We start from the raw sequence: 15,460 nt of genomic DNA on the forward strand, positions 1-15,460 counted from the left end.
ATTCATTTATATTCCTAGTCTCTTCCTACATAGCCAGCGTCTCCCCCCTGCCACTTCTCCTTTCTTTATATATTTTCTCTCTCTCTATTCTTGTGCTCTCTTCCTTTATTTCTCCCTTTTTTCTATCCTCAATGTCTGTCTGTTTTCTATTTCTTTCTCTTTCCATGAACATTAAAAAACTGCAAGTCAAAGCAGAGAATAAAAGTTGGAGGAAAAGGTGAATTCAGGACACAATTTTGACTATTATATTTATTTAAAGAAAAATGTAGCTTTCAGATCAAAATTCTTTAGGCTGTATTAAGTTAAACCTTTATTATTGTCAAAGGCCATTATACAGAAGGTTGGATACAAACAATTTAAAAAGCATCAAAATACATCAAAATAAAAAATACATTTTTTACAAAAAGCTAAAAAAAACATATAAACAAAAAATCTAATAAAATCTAAAACAAGGGATAGGAGCAATAGATCGTTGTAGGGAGCATGTCAAACTATTGCAATACAAAGCATTTTAGAATGATGAACTACAGTAGGTCCTCATTAAAATTGGTTTATGGCACAGGTCATCTTCTGATGGATTTTAAGGGCGCTGCCCAGAACCTGGAAAATTATACGTTGCAGCAGTCTTGGTATCTGAAAACAACAGGGATAGGTACACTTGTCCTGTGCTCCCTGCGTATTTGTGAAGTAATGGTGAGATGAGGCTAGTGTGAATATCTCTGTAGTAGCTAGAGGCACCATTTCAAGCAATAACAGCCTTTATAACAGAATAGAATAACAGAGTAACAGGGTTGGAAGGGACCTTGGAGGTCTTCTACCGCAATCCCCCTGCCTCCGCTCAAGCAGAAGTTCCTATACCATTCCAAACAAATGGCTTTTCCAGTCTCTTCTTAAAAGCCTCCAATGATGGAGCAGCCAAAACTTCTGAAGGGAAGCCGTTCCATTGGTTAACTTTTCTCACTGCTAGGACATTTCTCCTTAGTTCTAGGTTGCTTCTCTCCTTGATTAGTTTCCATCCATTGTTTCATGTCTTACTTTCTGGTGCTTGGGAAAATAGGTTGACCCTATTCAGAATTTTCAACTTCTGAAAGAAAGGAAGTATGTGTTGTGGGGTTGGGGTATATTGGTGGTTGTATTTCAGCCTTCCAACCTTCTGCAGACCTATAATATTTCTGGGGTTTTAAGGAGAATAGTCCAATTTTTCTCCCAGAGGTCTGTGGCTACTATTTCCACTCTACAACTGCATCTTCCCCAAATTGAAAATGACCCCATGTGAAATTATTTAGGATCATTTTTTGTGTTGGAGAAATGAATGGGAATGGCTACTAAGTGGCACAGCATTATTTCCACCCTTAAAAGCTGCGGCTAATTTCCTCTTCCTGCCAACGGGTTGAATTTGTGCTGCCAAAATTTGAGTGTTTGCTGCTAAAATTTGAGAACATGCTTTATGGACACTGAATAGTTGCAAATTATGTTCTCTGAAGCATGCAACCTACTGGACACAGGCTTAATATGACATTAAGCTCTTCCATCCATTCATCACTTCAATCATAACTAACTCTGAATGGATTGCAGATCAACAAGCAATAGAATTTAAACAACATACAATAATATGAACACAAGATTACTCAGACATTGAGGAACAGTCTCAACATTCCCCCCCCCAGGCAAGAGCTTTATTTTTGACCACTCCTAATTATTATAAATATTATTCAGTGTTTCCATATGCAGGCTGTACAGCCAAGCATTTGGGCGAAACAGAAGAGGGTCAACTTAACTCAGTTATGGAATAAAAACTTAACAGAACAGAATAAGATAGTTGGAAGGGACTTGGAGGTCTTCTAGTCCATCCGCATGTTCAACAGGAGACCCTATACCATTTCAGACAAATGGTTGTCCAATCTCTTCTTAAAAACCTGAGGTGATGAAACAGCCACAACTTCTGAAAGCAAAACATTCCACTGATTAATTGCTCTAACTGTCAGGAAATTTCTGCTTATTTCTTGATTATTTCTTGGTTGGTTCTCCCCTTGATTAGTTTCCATCCATTGCTTCTTGTTCTGTCTTCAGGTGCTTTGGAGATTAACCTCTTCGTTGTGGCATCTTTTTTTAATACAAAAAATATAACAGAAGTGATTTTTTTTTTTAAAAACGGCTCTGTCATAGTTACTTGAAAAATTTCTATAAATATAGGAGAGACATGGCCAAACATACAGTCATTAAATTGTTTCACATGTTCATAGATCACCCTGTGCAGGGATCTGTTTATTGGAAATTATGCCACTTAGATTTAACAATATGATATCAATATTATATTCCAGATGTCTTTGTTGAACCCACTGATCTCACATTGTAACACTAATTAGCTTGTGACTTTGTTACTAACCTGTCTGTTTGAAAAAATAAGATTACATAACTAAACCAGAAGTCAGTGCTCTGTCCTAATGCACTCACAATTCAGAAGTCATATGAGAGAGACTTCTAGTTTTGCACCATAGCATAAGGCCGAGGGATTGCAGAGCTCTGCATCCCATGGCTCGTTTTGCCCTGCCAGGGGACCCCAAATGGTCTAAAGTCACCCTGGAGAGATGGCAAAGGAGCCCCCCATGGAAAGATGCTGGTCAATCCATTTGATCTGGGGGAAGCCCTCCAACTCAACAGGAGAAAGGCTAGCTGCACACCAGTGACTAGCCCAAGCTACCAGCAACCGAAGTCCAAAAACACTAACTAGAACAACTGTGAACAGCATGCTTGGAACTGGATAAGAATATTGACCTTCTCTCTTCTATTTTGTAACTGATTTCCTGGAAAAGATCCCCAAGAAGCAAAAAATCATCTGAAAGTGAGAAGGGAGGGGACCACACCCCCACCCTTCCATAGATGGAAGCGGCAATTTAATTTTTATGGGGGACGGAAATACATTGAAATGAATTTAATAATAATAGTATAGTAGATAAATCTGAAAATTATGAAAACTGTTAAGACTTTATATCTGAAAGAGTACTGATGAAATTACAAGAAAATAACTCTTTGCTTTAAAAGTTGGAAAATAAATAGCTACTGACATCTAGTGGAGGATTAGAGCATAGAACAACAGCTGCATTGACTCAGAAATTGGCAAGACACCCAGGAATAAAGAACAACTTGTTCCTTTGAACTGCAGTGGCTTTTTGCCAAATAGAGAACAGATGGGAACAGAGGAAAGAAAACACACCGGCCTACCTACAACAGAGTGAGAACTAATCCTCCTTCTGGGATTATAAATACTTACTGAGCTGTGATTTCTAAACTTAAGAATTGTTTGCAGAGAAAGAAAAACCTTGACTTTTGGCTAATCTTCTAGGGGGGAATTTACTGGAAAGCTCCTAGGTTGTTAAACATTCTGGTTAAAATTTGACTAGCTAATAATTGTAAGACCCCTGAATAGAAGAACTATTATAAAATACTGCTTTTAGCGATACTTTGAGAATTGGAAATACATTGGATTATAAAAACCATATATAAAGATAAGAACTATATAAGATTTGGTTGTCTGGACTTTAAGATTGGCTGGCTTGACAAGGCTAATTACAGAGACTATGGTACCAGTGAAAGACTATCTGTAGGGGGAAAATAAAATGGATGTTACATACCTATCTAAAAGTGGCAGAAAACCACACCTAATATCTCCTTCTGAAAGCCTTAGCCTAGAACATCAGAGATCTGCAGGAGCAATATTTCAAGACAAGGTAAATACTTTCCAGGAGGAAATGTATGCAGTGCTGCAACAGATTCAAATGACAATAGTTTCTAATCATGATGAGATTAAAAACAATTTTGACAACATAAATGAGCACATCTTTAACTTACACCTACAATTTAAAAACTCTCAGAAAACGACGACAAAGAATGAACAAACCAACCAGATAACGGAATACAAACTAGAGGACAGTGACCCAAAGAGAGAAGCTACAAATGAAGAGGACCACAGTCTAATACAAACAAAAGAAAACTTGCAAGATGTTCCAACAATGGAAATGGAAAAGATATCTTATTTTTCAGGACTTCAAAATAAACTTGAAGATAGGAAAGAAGATCTTACAAAACAGATTATAGAACAACCAGGAAAATTATCAGAGTTTGGGAAACAAAAACACACATGCTACCTAACTTCTCTTTTCTATTCCCAACAACATTCACAAAAATACAGGAAGAATCCCCTGGCAAACTGAACACACTGACTTGGAAAGCTACTTTGAAAAAGAAGAAGGCTAGAGTTAGATTCAAGAAATTTGATTTGACTTACCAGATGGAGTACTATATGATTAAACACTTGTTTGAATATGGTTAAAAGAATAGATAAATTATGGATATAAAGAGGCCCTACAATAAGAGGGATAAGATATATAAGTAGTATAGTATTCTTTATAATATATGAAATATAAAAATATTGGGATGGTATATGTGAATGAAAAATTTGGATATTGAGTGGTAATTAACATTGAGAAAATTATAACTGATAAGAATGGTTTGAAGTCAGAGGGGAAATTAAGCTTAAATAAGAATCTTGAAAACAGGATGAATATTGACTTAATAAGATGACTTTTATAAATAGAGAAATCTAAATTAAAGTTTCTCCAACATGTAGCAACAACAGTCTCTTCTTGAATGCCTCTTGGGCTCCTTAAACTTTCTACAGATGAATTGCTGTTGTTAGAAACTCTGTGTAACATTCAACATTTCCTAATTTAAACCAATTAGGTACTATCTGATATGATGAGAGAATGTATAATGATCTTGGTATTTAAAAAATGCTATTCATATTCCCCTTCTAATTCCCCAAGGCAAACTAAGGAATAATCATCAACTTACCCACCTTTTTGACTGACCTGGAAATAGAATAGAATAATACTAGAATAATAATAACTTTATTGTAATTTTGAATGTACACTAAACAGCATACATTACAATGAAATTTCTTTGCATACAGCTCCCAAAGGGTCACCACCTCCGATATACACTACATAAATATGACCAAAATAAATAAATAAATACAGAATTATGCATATACCCACATACATTATATATGACACAGAGAAACAACAGTCTAGTTCTGGTTATGCATACATGTTCATGGTGAGAAAAACTAATCTTGCGAGTTTACCAGATCGGTGGCATAGTGAACAAAGCTATTATTAGAATCAGGTAGTCCTGCTAGAAATATTTTGAAACCTTCTCCCAGAGGAGGATACTATTTCTTGAAATTTAGGACTGAATTGGCACTCTGGCCATGATAACCTATTAACTAAAAATCCATACCTTAACTGAAATGTTTTTATAGAGGGATGGAGATTAGACAAAAGTATATGCAATCTTAAACAAGAAATACCTAACATACTTTGCCATCTTAAGCTCATTCTCAATGTGGGAATTGGTTAAAAAAAATTGCAGAAGTAGAAAAAGTTGAAGAGACATTAAAAATATATCCACAAGTCTATTTCTGGAAAGGCACTTCACCATATGCTCCCGCACATGCTGCCTTCATAAAATGTAACTCCAATGAGTTATAAAACTCTGCTTATGGAGGGAGGGGGGGATGAGTGGAGCCATTACAAAACATTTACTACTTAAGCATGATTTTTTTTAAGTGGCTAGGTTATGCAGTAAAAACTCAGTCAAAAATAAAGGAAATCTGTCCCTTGGATGAATAATTTCATCTGGTAGTTCAGTAAACTGGACACAGCAAGTGGGAGCAGTTTTTATTTAACTACTCAGAGGCAGATATAGATGTAGATGTGGACATATAAAAAGAAACACTATAAAAAGTGCCATCTGAATGTGTTAGCATTTGCTAAAATGGTAACAGCACAGTGCTATTATAGTGCCTATTACTATTTTTCATTCTCTTGCATAGGTTGCATTTAATTGTGTGTACTTTTCAATGGGGGAGGTTGGGCTACTAAACTGGTAGGGCAGACCAATTGTATTTTGCTGAAGAACTGTCCTGTCTCAGGACCCACCTTCTCAGGTATGTGTTCAGTGTACACTCTTCCTACTCCCTAACAGAATCTGCAGAACTCAGAGGAGGAGGGTGCATTGGGGGTGTGGAGGGAGACTGAAATAGTTTCCTGGCTGAGACTCCTCTTCCTGACTACCCCTTTCTAGCTTCTACTTGTAGACAGTACAGGGAAGAAAGTTGTTTACTGCTTATTTAGAACAAAATTGATAGTGTTCACCCACCTTTTTCATATACAAATAGTCCTCATTTAGTGATTGATTCCTTTTCAAAAGTGATAAAAAATAAATTTACTACCAAACCTTTACATTTAGAGACTGTCACAGGTCTCTAAAGCAGTGCCCCCCCCAACCTTTTGGGCACCAGGGACCGGTTCCATGGAGAAAGGATTTTCTATGGACTGAAGGCTGTGTGGTTTTGCATGCTGTCTGCATCCCGCGGATGGGGCTTTGCTTGTTTGTGTGGACCCGTTGCTGGAATGCCAGGGACTGGTGTAGGTCCACGGACCAGGAGTTGGGGACCCCTGCTCTAAAGCAAAAGAAAGATGAAGCAAGATTTCACTTAGCAATCACTTTGCTCACCAAAGGAGATTCTAGTCATGGTTGATAAACAATGATTACCCATATGTGTTTGAATAAAAATAAGACCTTGAGCAAGTCACTCACTCTCAGCTCAATCCACCTCACAATTAGTTGCTGTGGAGAATATAGGAAGAGGAAAGAATATTATGTATGTTTGCTGTCTTGAGTTATTTATAAAACTAATGAATGAATGAATGAATGAATGGTTAGTTAGTTTCTATATGTAGTTTTATCTCATTTGGCTTCAGTGGTTTGATGTGAATATCATTTTCCAAAATGCAAAGCTAATGACTTAATTACCTTCTTAGGAATAGCTAAGTTTAAATTCTATGTTATAAAGCAGTATTGTAAAATTGGAAGTGGTTGGACAATATTTTCACCCCCAGCACCTATTACATTTATTATGTTACCATTTCTTAAGGAACAGGGATTGTTGATGATAGGAAGACAAGCTGTTTTCCACTAGTAATACATTTGGTTCTTTTTTTTGTTTTTAAATAAAAATTGACCTACATAATCCCTGAGTGAAAAATAAAAAGGCAACCGTAGGATAAATGGTAGCATTCTAAGGGATTCTATTTCTCTGACCTTTTTGCTTTATTTTTCGGCAGCAACAGCTCCGAAGCCGTTTTTAAAGCTATACATATCTGCATTTTACCGCCAATAACAAATGTTAATTTTGCCTGCTGCAGTGTGGCACCGCGCCTCTGCCAAGGCAGCAAAAGGTTTGCGGGCGCAGGATTAGCCTGTGATTGAACGAAGGACAAAGAAAAGGAGGACAGATCGGCCAAGGGAGCGAGACTTTACCTGAAAGTTCACCCGGGAATGCCGTTACAGAGATCCCTTTTCTAATCCACCCGGTTCCCTTCATCCCTTTAATTCCTGAATATATTTATCGGGAAGCTCGGAGGCCGCGAGGTGGCGCTCTACAACCAGGTTTGGAGTTCGTCTGAGCGGCGTCCTGTTCCATCCGGGTAAGACGCCTCCCCCGAACCCCCTCACATATCTAATCCCCGATCGTTTGGGCATTCCTGGGAAAAAAAGAAGAAGGCTTGGAAGCCCAGTTAATAAGGCATTGCTGCCTAGACAACTCTTGTGTCCTGAGGTTTTAAAGGGACAGACCTCCTGCCCTTCTCACCACTTGCCAGCTGTTGGCACTGCCCGGACCAAAAAGGAACTTCCAAGGCAGGGAACGGCCGCGCTGCTCCCTGCTTCCGCCCCTCCAGGAGTTGATAGCCCTCTTCCGCGGCTGCTGCTAACCCTTTATCTGGACGAAGGGGAGGGACCTCAGCAGAAGAGAAGCGGGTTTCTTTTTACTCATTTTTTTTTCCTCAAGGGGATGAAAGGAAAGCTGGACCTTTCTTTGAAAAGGAACTGGAATCCAAAGAGCGTCCTGCTTCGTTCCGGATGAAGTTTAGCCTGCCACCTGCGGGAGGTAGTGGTTGGCTTTTCCAAAGACATCCTGGGGAAACTGAGCAGAGGAATGAATCCCCAATGTGGGGAAAGGACGAGTGCGCGCGTTTGGCTAGCTGGGTGCTGGGCAGGAGGGCAGTTCTGTGTGCGTCTCTCTCTCTCTCTCTCTCTCTCTCTCTCAGTGTGTGTGTGTGTGGGGGGGGTTTGCTTGAGTTTACCCAGTGTGAGAAACAGTGACGGCTGCGAATGTGTCTGCAAGAGGGTGGGAAAAAGAAGGGGGGCATTATTGTCAATGGGCGGGTGGGGGGATTGAGGCGAATCTTGTTTCTTTATTCCCTCAGTTTAATCTCGCCTCATTTTTCCCCCAAGCAATACAACTTCGAGGACAGCAGCTTTGGCAAAGCCGACGCTCCTCCGCTATGGACTTTCCAGGTAACCAGCGCTTCCATCCTTCCGCTCGCTTGCTCTTTTGACTACTTGGAAAATCCGGCGGATTTCCTTACAAACTGAGAATGGGAGTGTGGAGGGGGGGGGGGAAGCAAGACTTCCTAGCAATGTGTCTTTTTGATAAAACTGTTGGAAGAAGAGCCGGAGAGGTGTATGTGTATGTGTGAGAGAGAAGCGGCAAGAGTCGAGGCGCCGAGATGTAACTTTTCAGAAGCATCCAGCCCAAACTTCTCAGGTGGGGCTATTCTGGTTCTGTACTATTCCCGCCTTGAGTTTATCGGGCGGATTTGCCGCAACCGACCGTAGAGAAGTCAGTGCTGGCGGGGAGTGAAAGCTGAGCGGGGTTCCTTGGAAAGGAAATTCGAGAAGGAAAGGCGGCTTGGATGCGCCGAATCAAGGTGAAGGGGAGGGGGAAAAAAATCTAACGGACTTCACACGCAGGGGACTTAATCTCGGCAAGAGGAGACAGATAGGCAGACAGACGCGGAAGTTTTAACTAATTTATCCAGTTCGATTGTTCAAAGCCTGGTGGAACCAAGTAACTCTTTACCGCGCGTGGCGCAGGAACGTCTCCTTTTTCCTCAGGGTTTATGAGAAATGTGAGAAATAGGGAACTAGTGTCTGAAAGGGAATTGCCGACAGTTGTATTTTTGGGTATGGGAGTGGCAGGGCGGCTTTCCCCATCATTTGGGGTTTTAAGGGTTTTAGGGTGTTTTTTTTTTTTTTTTTTTTTAGGATGGAGGCGTAGCTTAGTCTGACATACTGTATGCGTCCCTCGTGTTTTCGGCGAGGCTTAGTCCCAGCCCCACCAAGTCTAAATCAACCCTGGGGCTTCAAGCTATGCTTAGCACTTGTTCCATTTTGCAGATTTAGGGTGTAGCGAAGAAGCTTCTATCACAGAGAGAAATAGTCTTTTTGCTCACCGTCGCGGCGGAACCAAGAGAGAAGTGAGCGAAAAGCTGCAGGGTGAGCCTCATTCCCCACTCTCAACGCGCGCTCGTTTTCCCTCCGATAAAATATTTTTATGCTGACAATCGCATATATTATATGTATTATATATAAGTATTTTTTTAAAAAAATATTTATTTCTGTGGGAAATGAGGTACTGGACTAGATGGACGGTTGGTTTAGTCAAACGCAGCACGACTAGGACCCCTAAAACCCCAGCCTTTCGTCTGGTTCCCCTTTGTTCCTGAGGAAAGGGCCTCCTTATAAAGGACGCCTTTGCTTTGCTTCCTCGCACATGGGGAAGCTCCAAGACTCTGTCCCGTGAGGAAGAGGGTTGAGGGGGGGGGGAGAGAGAAGCGGGCTGGTGGGTCGCGTGGCTCCACGCTCCGCTTAGTTCTGACCGCCCTTTCTTCGCTCTCTTTCCTCCTGTAGGCTGCAACTGCTGCGCGCCTCCCACCTTCCTGTGAAGTCTCCAGTTTGCCCCGTCCGTCGCTGAGGGAGGAAGCGCACGCGAGAGCGCTGCGAGGGGCTCGTGCGGGTCCGCAGGCGGGGCCAAGCCAAGCAGAGCCACGGCTTACGCGCCCGCCCGGAAAGTAAAGGCAGCTTTCGTTCGCTGCCGCCCCGCCGCCCCCTTTGGACTCCGCGGTTGGTGACGGGCCCTGCAACACGATGCCCGGGCGGCGGTTGTGGTGGCGGCGGCGGGGGGCGCTGGCGGAACCCGCTGGCAGTTACTCCTGCATGGCGGCGGTGCTGGCCTTCTTGCTCTTCCTGCTGCCCACCAGTTGCCCGGCGGTGGGCGCACAGAATGACACCGAGCCCATCGTGCTGGAGGGCAAGTGTTTGGTGGTATGCGACTCTAGCCCGTCCGCCGACGGCGCCATTACTTCATCGCTGGGCATCTCCGTGCGCTCTGGCAGCGCCAAGGTGGCCTTCTCGGCCACGCGCAGCACCAATCACGAGCCGTCTGAGATGAGCAACCGCACCATGACCATCTACTTCGACCAGGTCAGGTGGCGCACCAGTCTTTTTTTTCTCCCCTCCCAACCTGGCTCTTGGTAAAGCCCCGCCCAGAATCAGTAACAAAGTCAAAGCCCCGCCCAGCTGCCCTCCTTACCTCCCTCCCCTTTAACTCAGTAAGCCTTCATCCCATCCAACCGCCAACCATTTTGTTCCTGCTCCCCCTTGTGTTAAGAAGAATTGGTCACACATTTCTGGTCCTTAGCTCCATCTTCATTCTCCTCCTGGCTGAATCCTTCCCCTTAGCATCTGTGACCACTGTTAATTCCCCAGTTCTGATTCCATCTCTATTCAAGTGTCCCATATTATCTGCACCAGCTACCTATAGTCTTACTTTGTATTCTCTGCCCACATTCCAATTAAACCCTCCTCCATGTGTGTCCTCTCTGCTAATGTATTTTATTTCACCAGAGTTCTTTGTCAGGTTCAAGCTTGCTTCAGGAATCTTAAGAAAATCCGCTACAATAATTCACAGCCGGCATCTTGGCAGCACTTGTTTCTCATCAACTTCTTGGATGAGAATCATGATTTTATGAATTTCCTTTTAGTGTCCACCAATAAATACCGCCAAGGCCACCTTTCTCATTTTATTGGAACAAGCATGACTTCAATGCATGTGTCCTTTTCTAAGACATAGCTACATCTCATTTCTCCAAATTGGTGACTCTGAGACATCCTTCTATAAACTGGACAGGGAGGATAGTCTAGAAATCTACACAACATGCCAAGTGGGGACAAGCTGAAAAATTTAATAAGGAAATCTTTAAAGAACCTATTGGGTTCTTGTCAGTCCAGACATATAAAAAGAAGGATGCACTGGGATTTTTAAATTAACTATTTATTAAATCTTTGTATGGATACATATGTACACCTAATTGCTTAAGTAGATTAAAATAATTTTATATGCATTGTGTGTACTATGGTTGCATTTTATCTAACTCCTCAATGAAAAATAGCTTCTTCAAACCCGTAGGAATTTTATGTTAAATATATTTTGTAATATATTTAACATAAAATATAATATAAAAACAGAAAATAAAAAATTATGGCAGCATAAATGGCAGAGTTTTAATATTAGCAGAATTATTCTGAGTCTTCTGTGATACACAAAGGCAAATAAATATGTCAGTTATTCTAGAAATGCTTTATGTCTACCATTTTGTCATATTCATATCTTCAACTCGTAAAACATCTTAAAACAAAATACTGAATTTATAGTTTCATAATTGTTGATTTTGTATGTACACATAAATTGCAAAAATTGCTAGTTTATGTTTAGAAGATCAAGCTGGAATCCTATATCTAAGAAAATAAAGTCCAGTTTATCCAGTCACACAACAGAAATTTTTTACATGTGTGCCCAGAAGGACATTAATTCTTTAGAAGTTAATTCTATTTAAAAGGGCACAGAACTGCAGATGTCTGAGAAGTAAAAAAAAAGAAGTTTTGATTTCTGTTTGTTTTGTAACATGAAACCTGTTTTAAAACAGATGAAGATAAGCTTGGAAATTCACAACCAGATAAAACAAATGAACAGTGACTGTATTAGGATCCTCCCATTTGGAAGCCTACCTATTCAAAAAATAAGACCCCAGAAAAAGTGTTAGCAAATAGTTATGTATGAATATGGATTATAGAGAAGATTAAAGATCTGATTCTATAAATAACTAATTGTATGAAGAACTTTAAACATTTGTTCTGGAATGTTCATTAGATTCTCAAGAGTCTGTAGCTTTCTTTCTCATATTTTTATGTAATCTGCATAAATTTAAGAAACCAGACTGCACTGTGCATTATATTCCTTAACTTAAAAAACTGTTCACTCTTTCTGCTTTTCTGATACTGATGATGCTTTGAAACATTTATAACTTGGCATCAGGTATCATTTTACATTATTACAATTGGCAATTGGCATTTTCTTTACCACTAAGTCCATGTTCAAAGTCTCTGTGGGTTAAAATAGATACATCCTCCTTATTTGTTCAAGCTTTGTTGAATAAGTTTTGTTTTAGGATGGGTGTCGGAGCAGAAAAAAAAATAAAGAATGCAGATTAAGAACGCTACTTACCTTAATACCTTAATAACTCCCTTCTCCACATTTCATCCCATGCAACATGACTAAGCCTGTTTCATTTCACATTAACACTGCAAGCCCCAAGAGACACAATTAGTTTCAATGCTGTCATGTGAAAATGTAAACTCTAGTGGCTTGTTCAATGGAATATTTTCCTTCTTTGTGTATGTCTCAGCAATGATTTGATCTGCTTTCTCCTTCATTGTAGAGACATAGGCTGCCATCATATGCTTTTCATGCTCTCAAAGAAGCTTTGGGTGCACCACGGGGTAAATCAATCAGCTGTCTGAACCGATCCTTTTACAACACCTTAGGAACTGGCTCCTTTCCCCTGCAGTCCATTTTAATTGTACAGCAAATGCCAGTGGTTTTGCACTGCTGGGAGAGCGGGGGGGGGGGGTTGTCTGAGAAATGTCTTTCCTCCATCCCACTCTCTATTTAATGAAGGAACAACCTGATTTCTTTTCTTTTATCCTCCAGGTATTAGTTAATATTGGGAACCATTTTGACCTCGCTTCCAGTATATTTGTAGCACCAAGAAAAGGAATCTATAGCTTCAGTTTCCATGTTGTGAAAGTATATAACCGACAAACTATCCAGGTATGTGCCAACGTTAGGAGTTCCTTCTTAGAGCAGTTATTTCATTTCACAAAATCATTCATACAAAAAGCTCATTAAATAAAGCAACGAGGAATGGACCCATGCACTAAATGATTTATTAGTCTACTGTTTAGCAGTGTTATGAAATGGGCTTATTTGCCTTAGTAAGGGGTATGATTTTTCATTCCTGGTCAGTCTCCTTTGACTGAACTAACTGAGCATGGACAGCCTGATCTGGGAATTTGTAGATCATCTGAAACCTTTTCAGTATCATCCTATATGTTCTATCCTACTTGTCGCCTACTCATTATTTTGGGTTTCTTGCATGTGGAGAAACTGACTTCCCTTTGGTTATAATGTACTATGTGAATGCGTGTTTGTATGATATATTGGAGTATAACTAAACTTTTAGATAAATCTCATGAGACCACTTAGCTCATTTTTTTTTGTACTGCAGGTCAGTTTAATGCAAAATGGCTATCCTGTGATTTCTGCTTTTGCTGGAGATCAAGACGTTACCAGGGAAGCAGCCAGCAATGGAGTCCTGCTCCTTATGGAAAGAGAAGACAAAGTCCATCTCAAGCTGGAGAGAGGAAATCTCATGGGTGGATGGAAATATTCAACCTTTTCAGGGTTCTTAGTCTTTCCATTATAAAGAAAAAAAAAAGGTGAATCCTAACCTGCAAGCTGGAACAGAAATTCAGTCCTCAAATGACAACAACAAATCCCAAGAAGCTTCTGCATCCTCCTAGAACTGGGCTAGACCTGCCAATAATTCCAAATACCCCATCAGACTGCCATCACCGAAGAAGGGGAAAACTTCTTGATGCCATTCTTTGTGTTAACTCTTGACAGTTCCTTGAGAAATCTGCAGATCTGATTAGTTTTAGATAACAGTCATCCTTAAGAAAAAAAGAAGTTACCAACCTGAGCAATTTGTACCTGTGATTGTAAAGTCAATTTTGGATTTTATTGTTGGGATTTCATTTTCTTTTTTCCCTTTCTTCCTCTTCTTGTCTTGAAAGGATACATTAATTGGGACCGCAGAAGTGTTTGTAATGGACTTATCCAAAGCCAGAAGACCCTGATCTCTGATGACATGTTCCTATATGTTTTCTCTTTTTGTGTTTGCATAGCCTTAAAAAAAGAACAAACGAAGCACCAAGATAAAAAAATAAGAATTTTTCAATTATTCAAACTTCAAACCTGTATCTTCTGGGGAGGTTAACTTTTGGACATTACTGTGTCAAGAAGTGCTTTATTCAGTGAAGCAAATTTTGCACGATTGGAACCTATTTTATTTTGTGTTACTTGTGTTTTCCATCATCTTTCTTTCCATTTGCTGACTGTTCTTGTGCTAAAGAAGAAAGGCAATTTGACCCATATGATAAAGCAAGCACATGTATACTCTGAGGCTTGCAGTGAAACTAACCAATGAACGATGTTGCTTGTGTTATCCAGCTGATTTAATAGAAGCATTTGTTGGCACAGTGGAAGACAATACAGCCTGAGCTGGAAAGGCAACGACTGATATTTCATACATTACCTGAATCAGAAGTTGTCAATATCTCAAGCAAACATGCTGTAAAATATAATATCATTTATTTGCAACACTGGGCATCTTTTGCTGCTTTCCTGATATTTATTTGATGGATTAATTTACTTATGTTTATATATGCTGTGATTTGGCCTCTCTGAGTGTTCCCACAAGTTATCTTCCCTCCAGGTTAAGTAAAAACAGATTCACACCAAATTTGCTAGGACCAGACCGTTTGTGTGGCAGAATCAAGGACACCGAAATCCTTTGAAAGGTTACAAAGATTATGTCGTTCAGCTATAAATATACCATAATTTGTATATCTTTTTCTTTGATTTTTGTTGAAATTTCCCCAATTAACTTCCAAAGACTTTTGAGTAGTCTTAATCCAATACTGTATACAAAAAGGTTACTGATTTAAAATAATAAAAAGAAGAAACCTCAGGTTGAGTTAAAATTCACCTTCTATGTGTCAATGTAACCAAAATGCTGATGAACTTTAGATTCAGAATAAATGGGTTTCATGTCCAACTTGCCTTCTTTTTACTTATATGTAAGTGTCAAAGGTAACACAGAGAAAATTGCATTTTGGTCTGAAAAAAAAAAGGAGAAAATAATGAGAATTTGGAGGAGGGGGTTATTTGCTTTTAATGACCGATCTGTTTTTAAAATTCATATTTCAAATATGTCTTTGAGGAGCTAGGTAGACTGGGATTTTATTTCATTTTTTCTTTTGATAGGTTCTTGCTTCTCTTCTCAAGGTATTAAAATGGTGCAAATGTTTGCAGAACTCGAGAACGAAATATACTGCATTGCATACAGACATATTTTTTATTCGAAATTTGTCA

At 39.9% G+C, this 15,460-nt stretch overlaps 1 protein-coding gene across 5 annotated transcripts; it reads left to right on the plus strand.

Annotated features, from left to right (window-relative positions):
• Positions 1-7,595: 7,595 nt before the first annotated feature.
• Positions 7,596-15,148, plus strand: CBLN2 (cerebellin 2 precursor). 5 transcript variants are annotated; one of them, XM_039342979.1, is made up of 6 exons: positions 7,596-8,014; positions 8,359-8,421; positions 9,304-9,402; positions 9,817-10,389; positions 12,956-13,075; positions 13,533-15,148. In XM_039342979.1, the coding sequence occupies exons 4-6, from the start codon at positions 10,054-10,056 to the stop codon at positions 13,728-13,730; spliced, it is 654 nt and encodes a 217-aa protein (XP_039198913.1). In that variant the 5' UTR covers positions 7,596-8,014; positions 8,359-8,421; positions 9,304-9,402; positions 9,817-10,053; the 3' UTR covers positions 13,731-15,148. The 5 variants fall into 5 exon arrangements, with proteins under 5 accessions (XP_039198913.1, XP_039198911.1, XP_039198909.1 ...); XM_039342977.1 differs by having other exon boundaries at positions 7,596-8,011; XM_039342975.1 differs by lacking the exon at positions 9,304-9,402.
• The last annotated feature ends 312 nt before the right edge of the window (positions 15,149-15,460 follow it).

This window comes from Crotalus tigris, unplaced genomic scaffold, assembly GCF_016545835.1.
Source record: "Crotalus tigris isolate CLP2741 ecotype Arizona unplaced genomic scaffold, ASM1654583v1 scf7180000017830.1249129, whole genome shotgun sequence".
Lineage (NCBI taxonomy): Eukaryota > Metazoa > Chordata > Lepidosauria > Squamata > Viperidae > Crotalus > Crotalus tigris.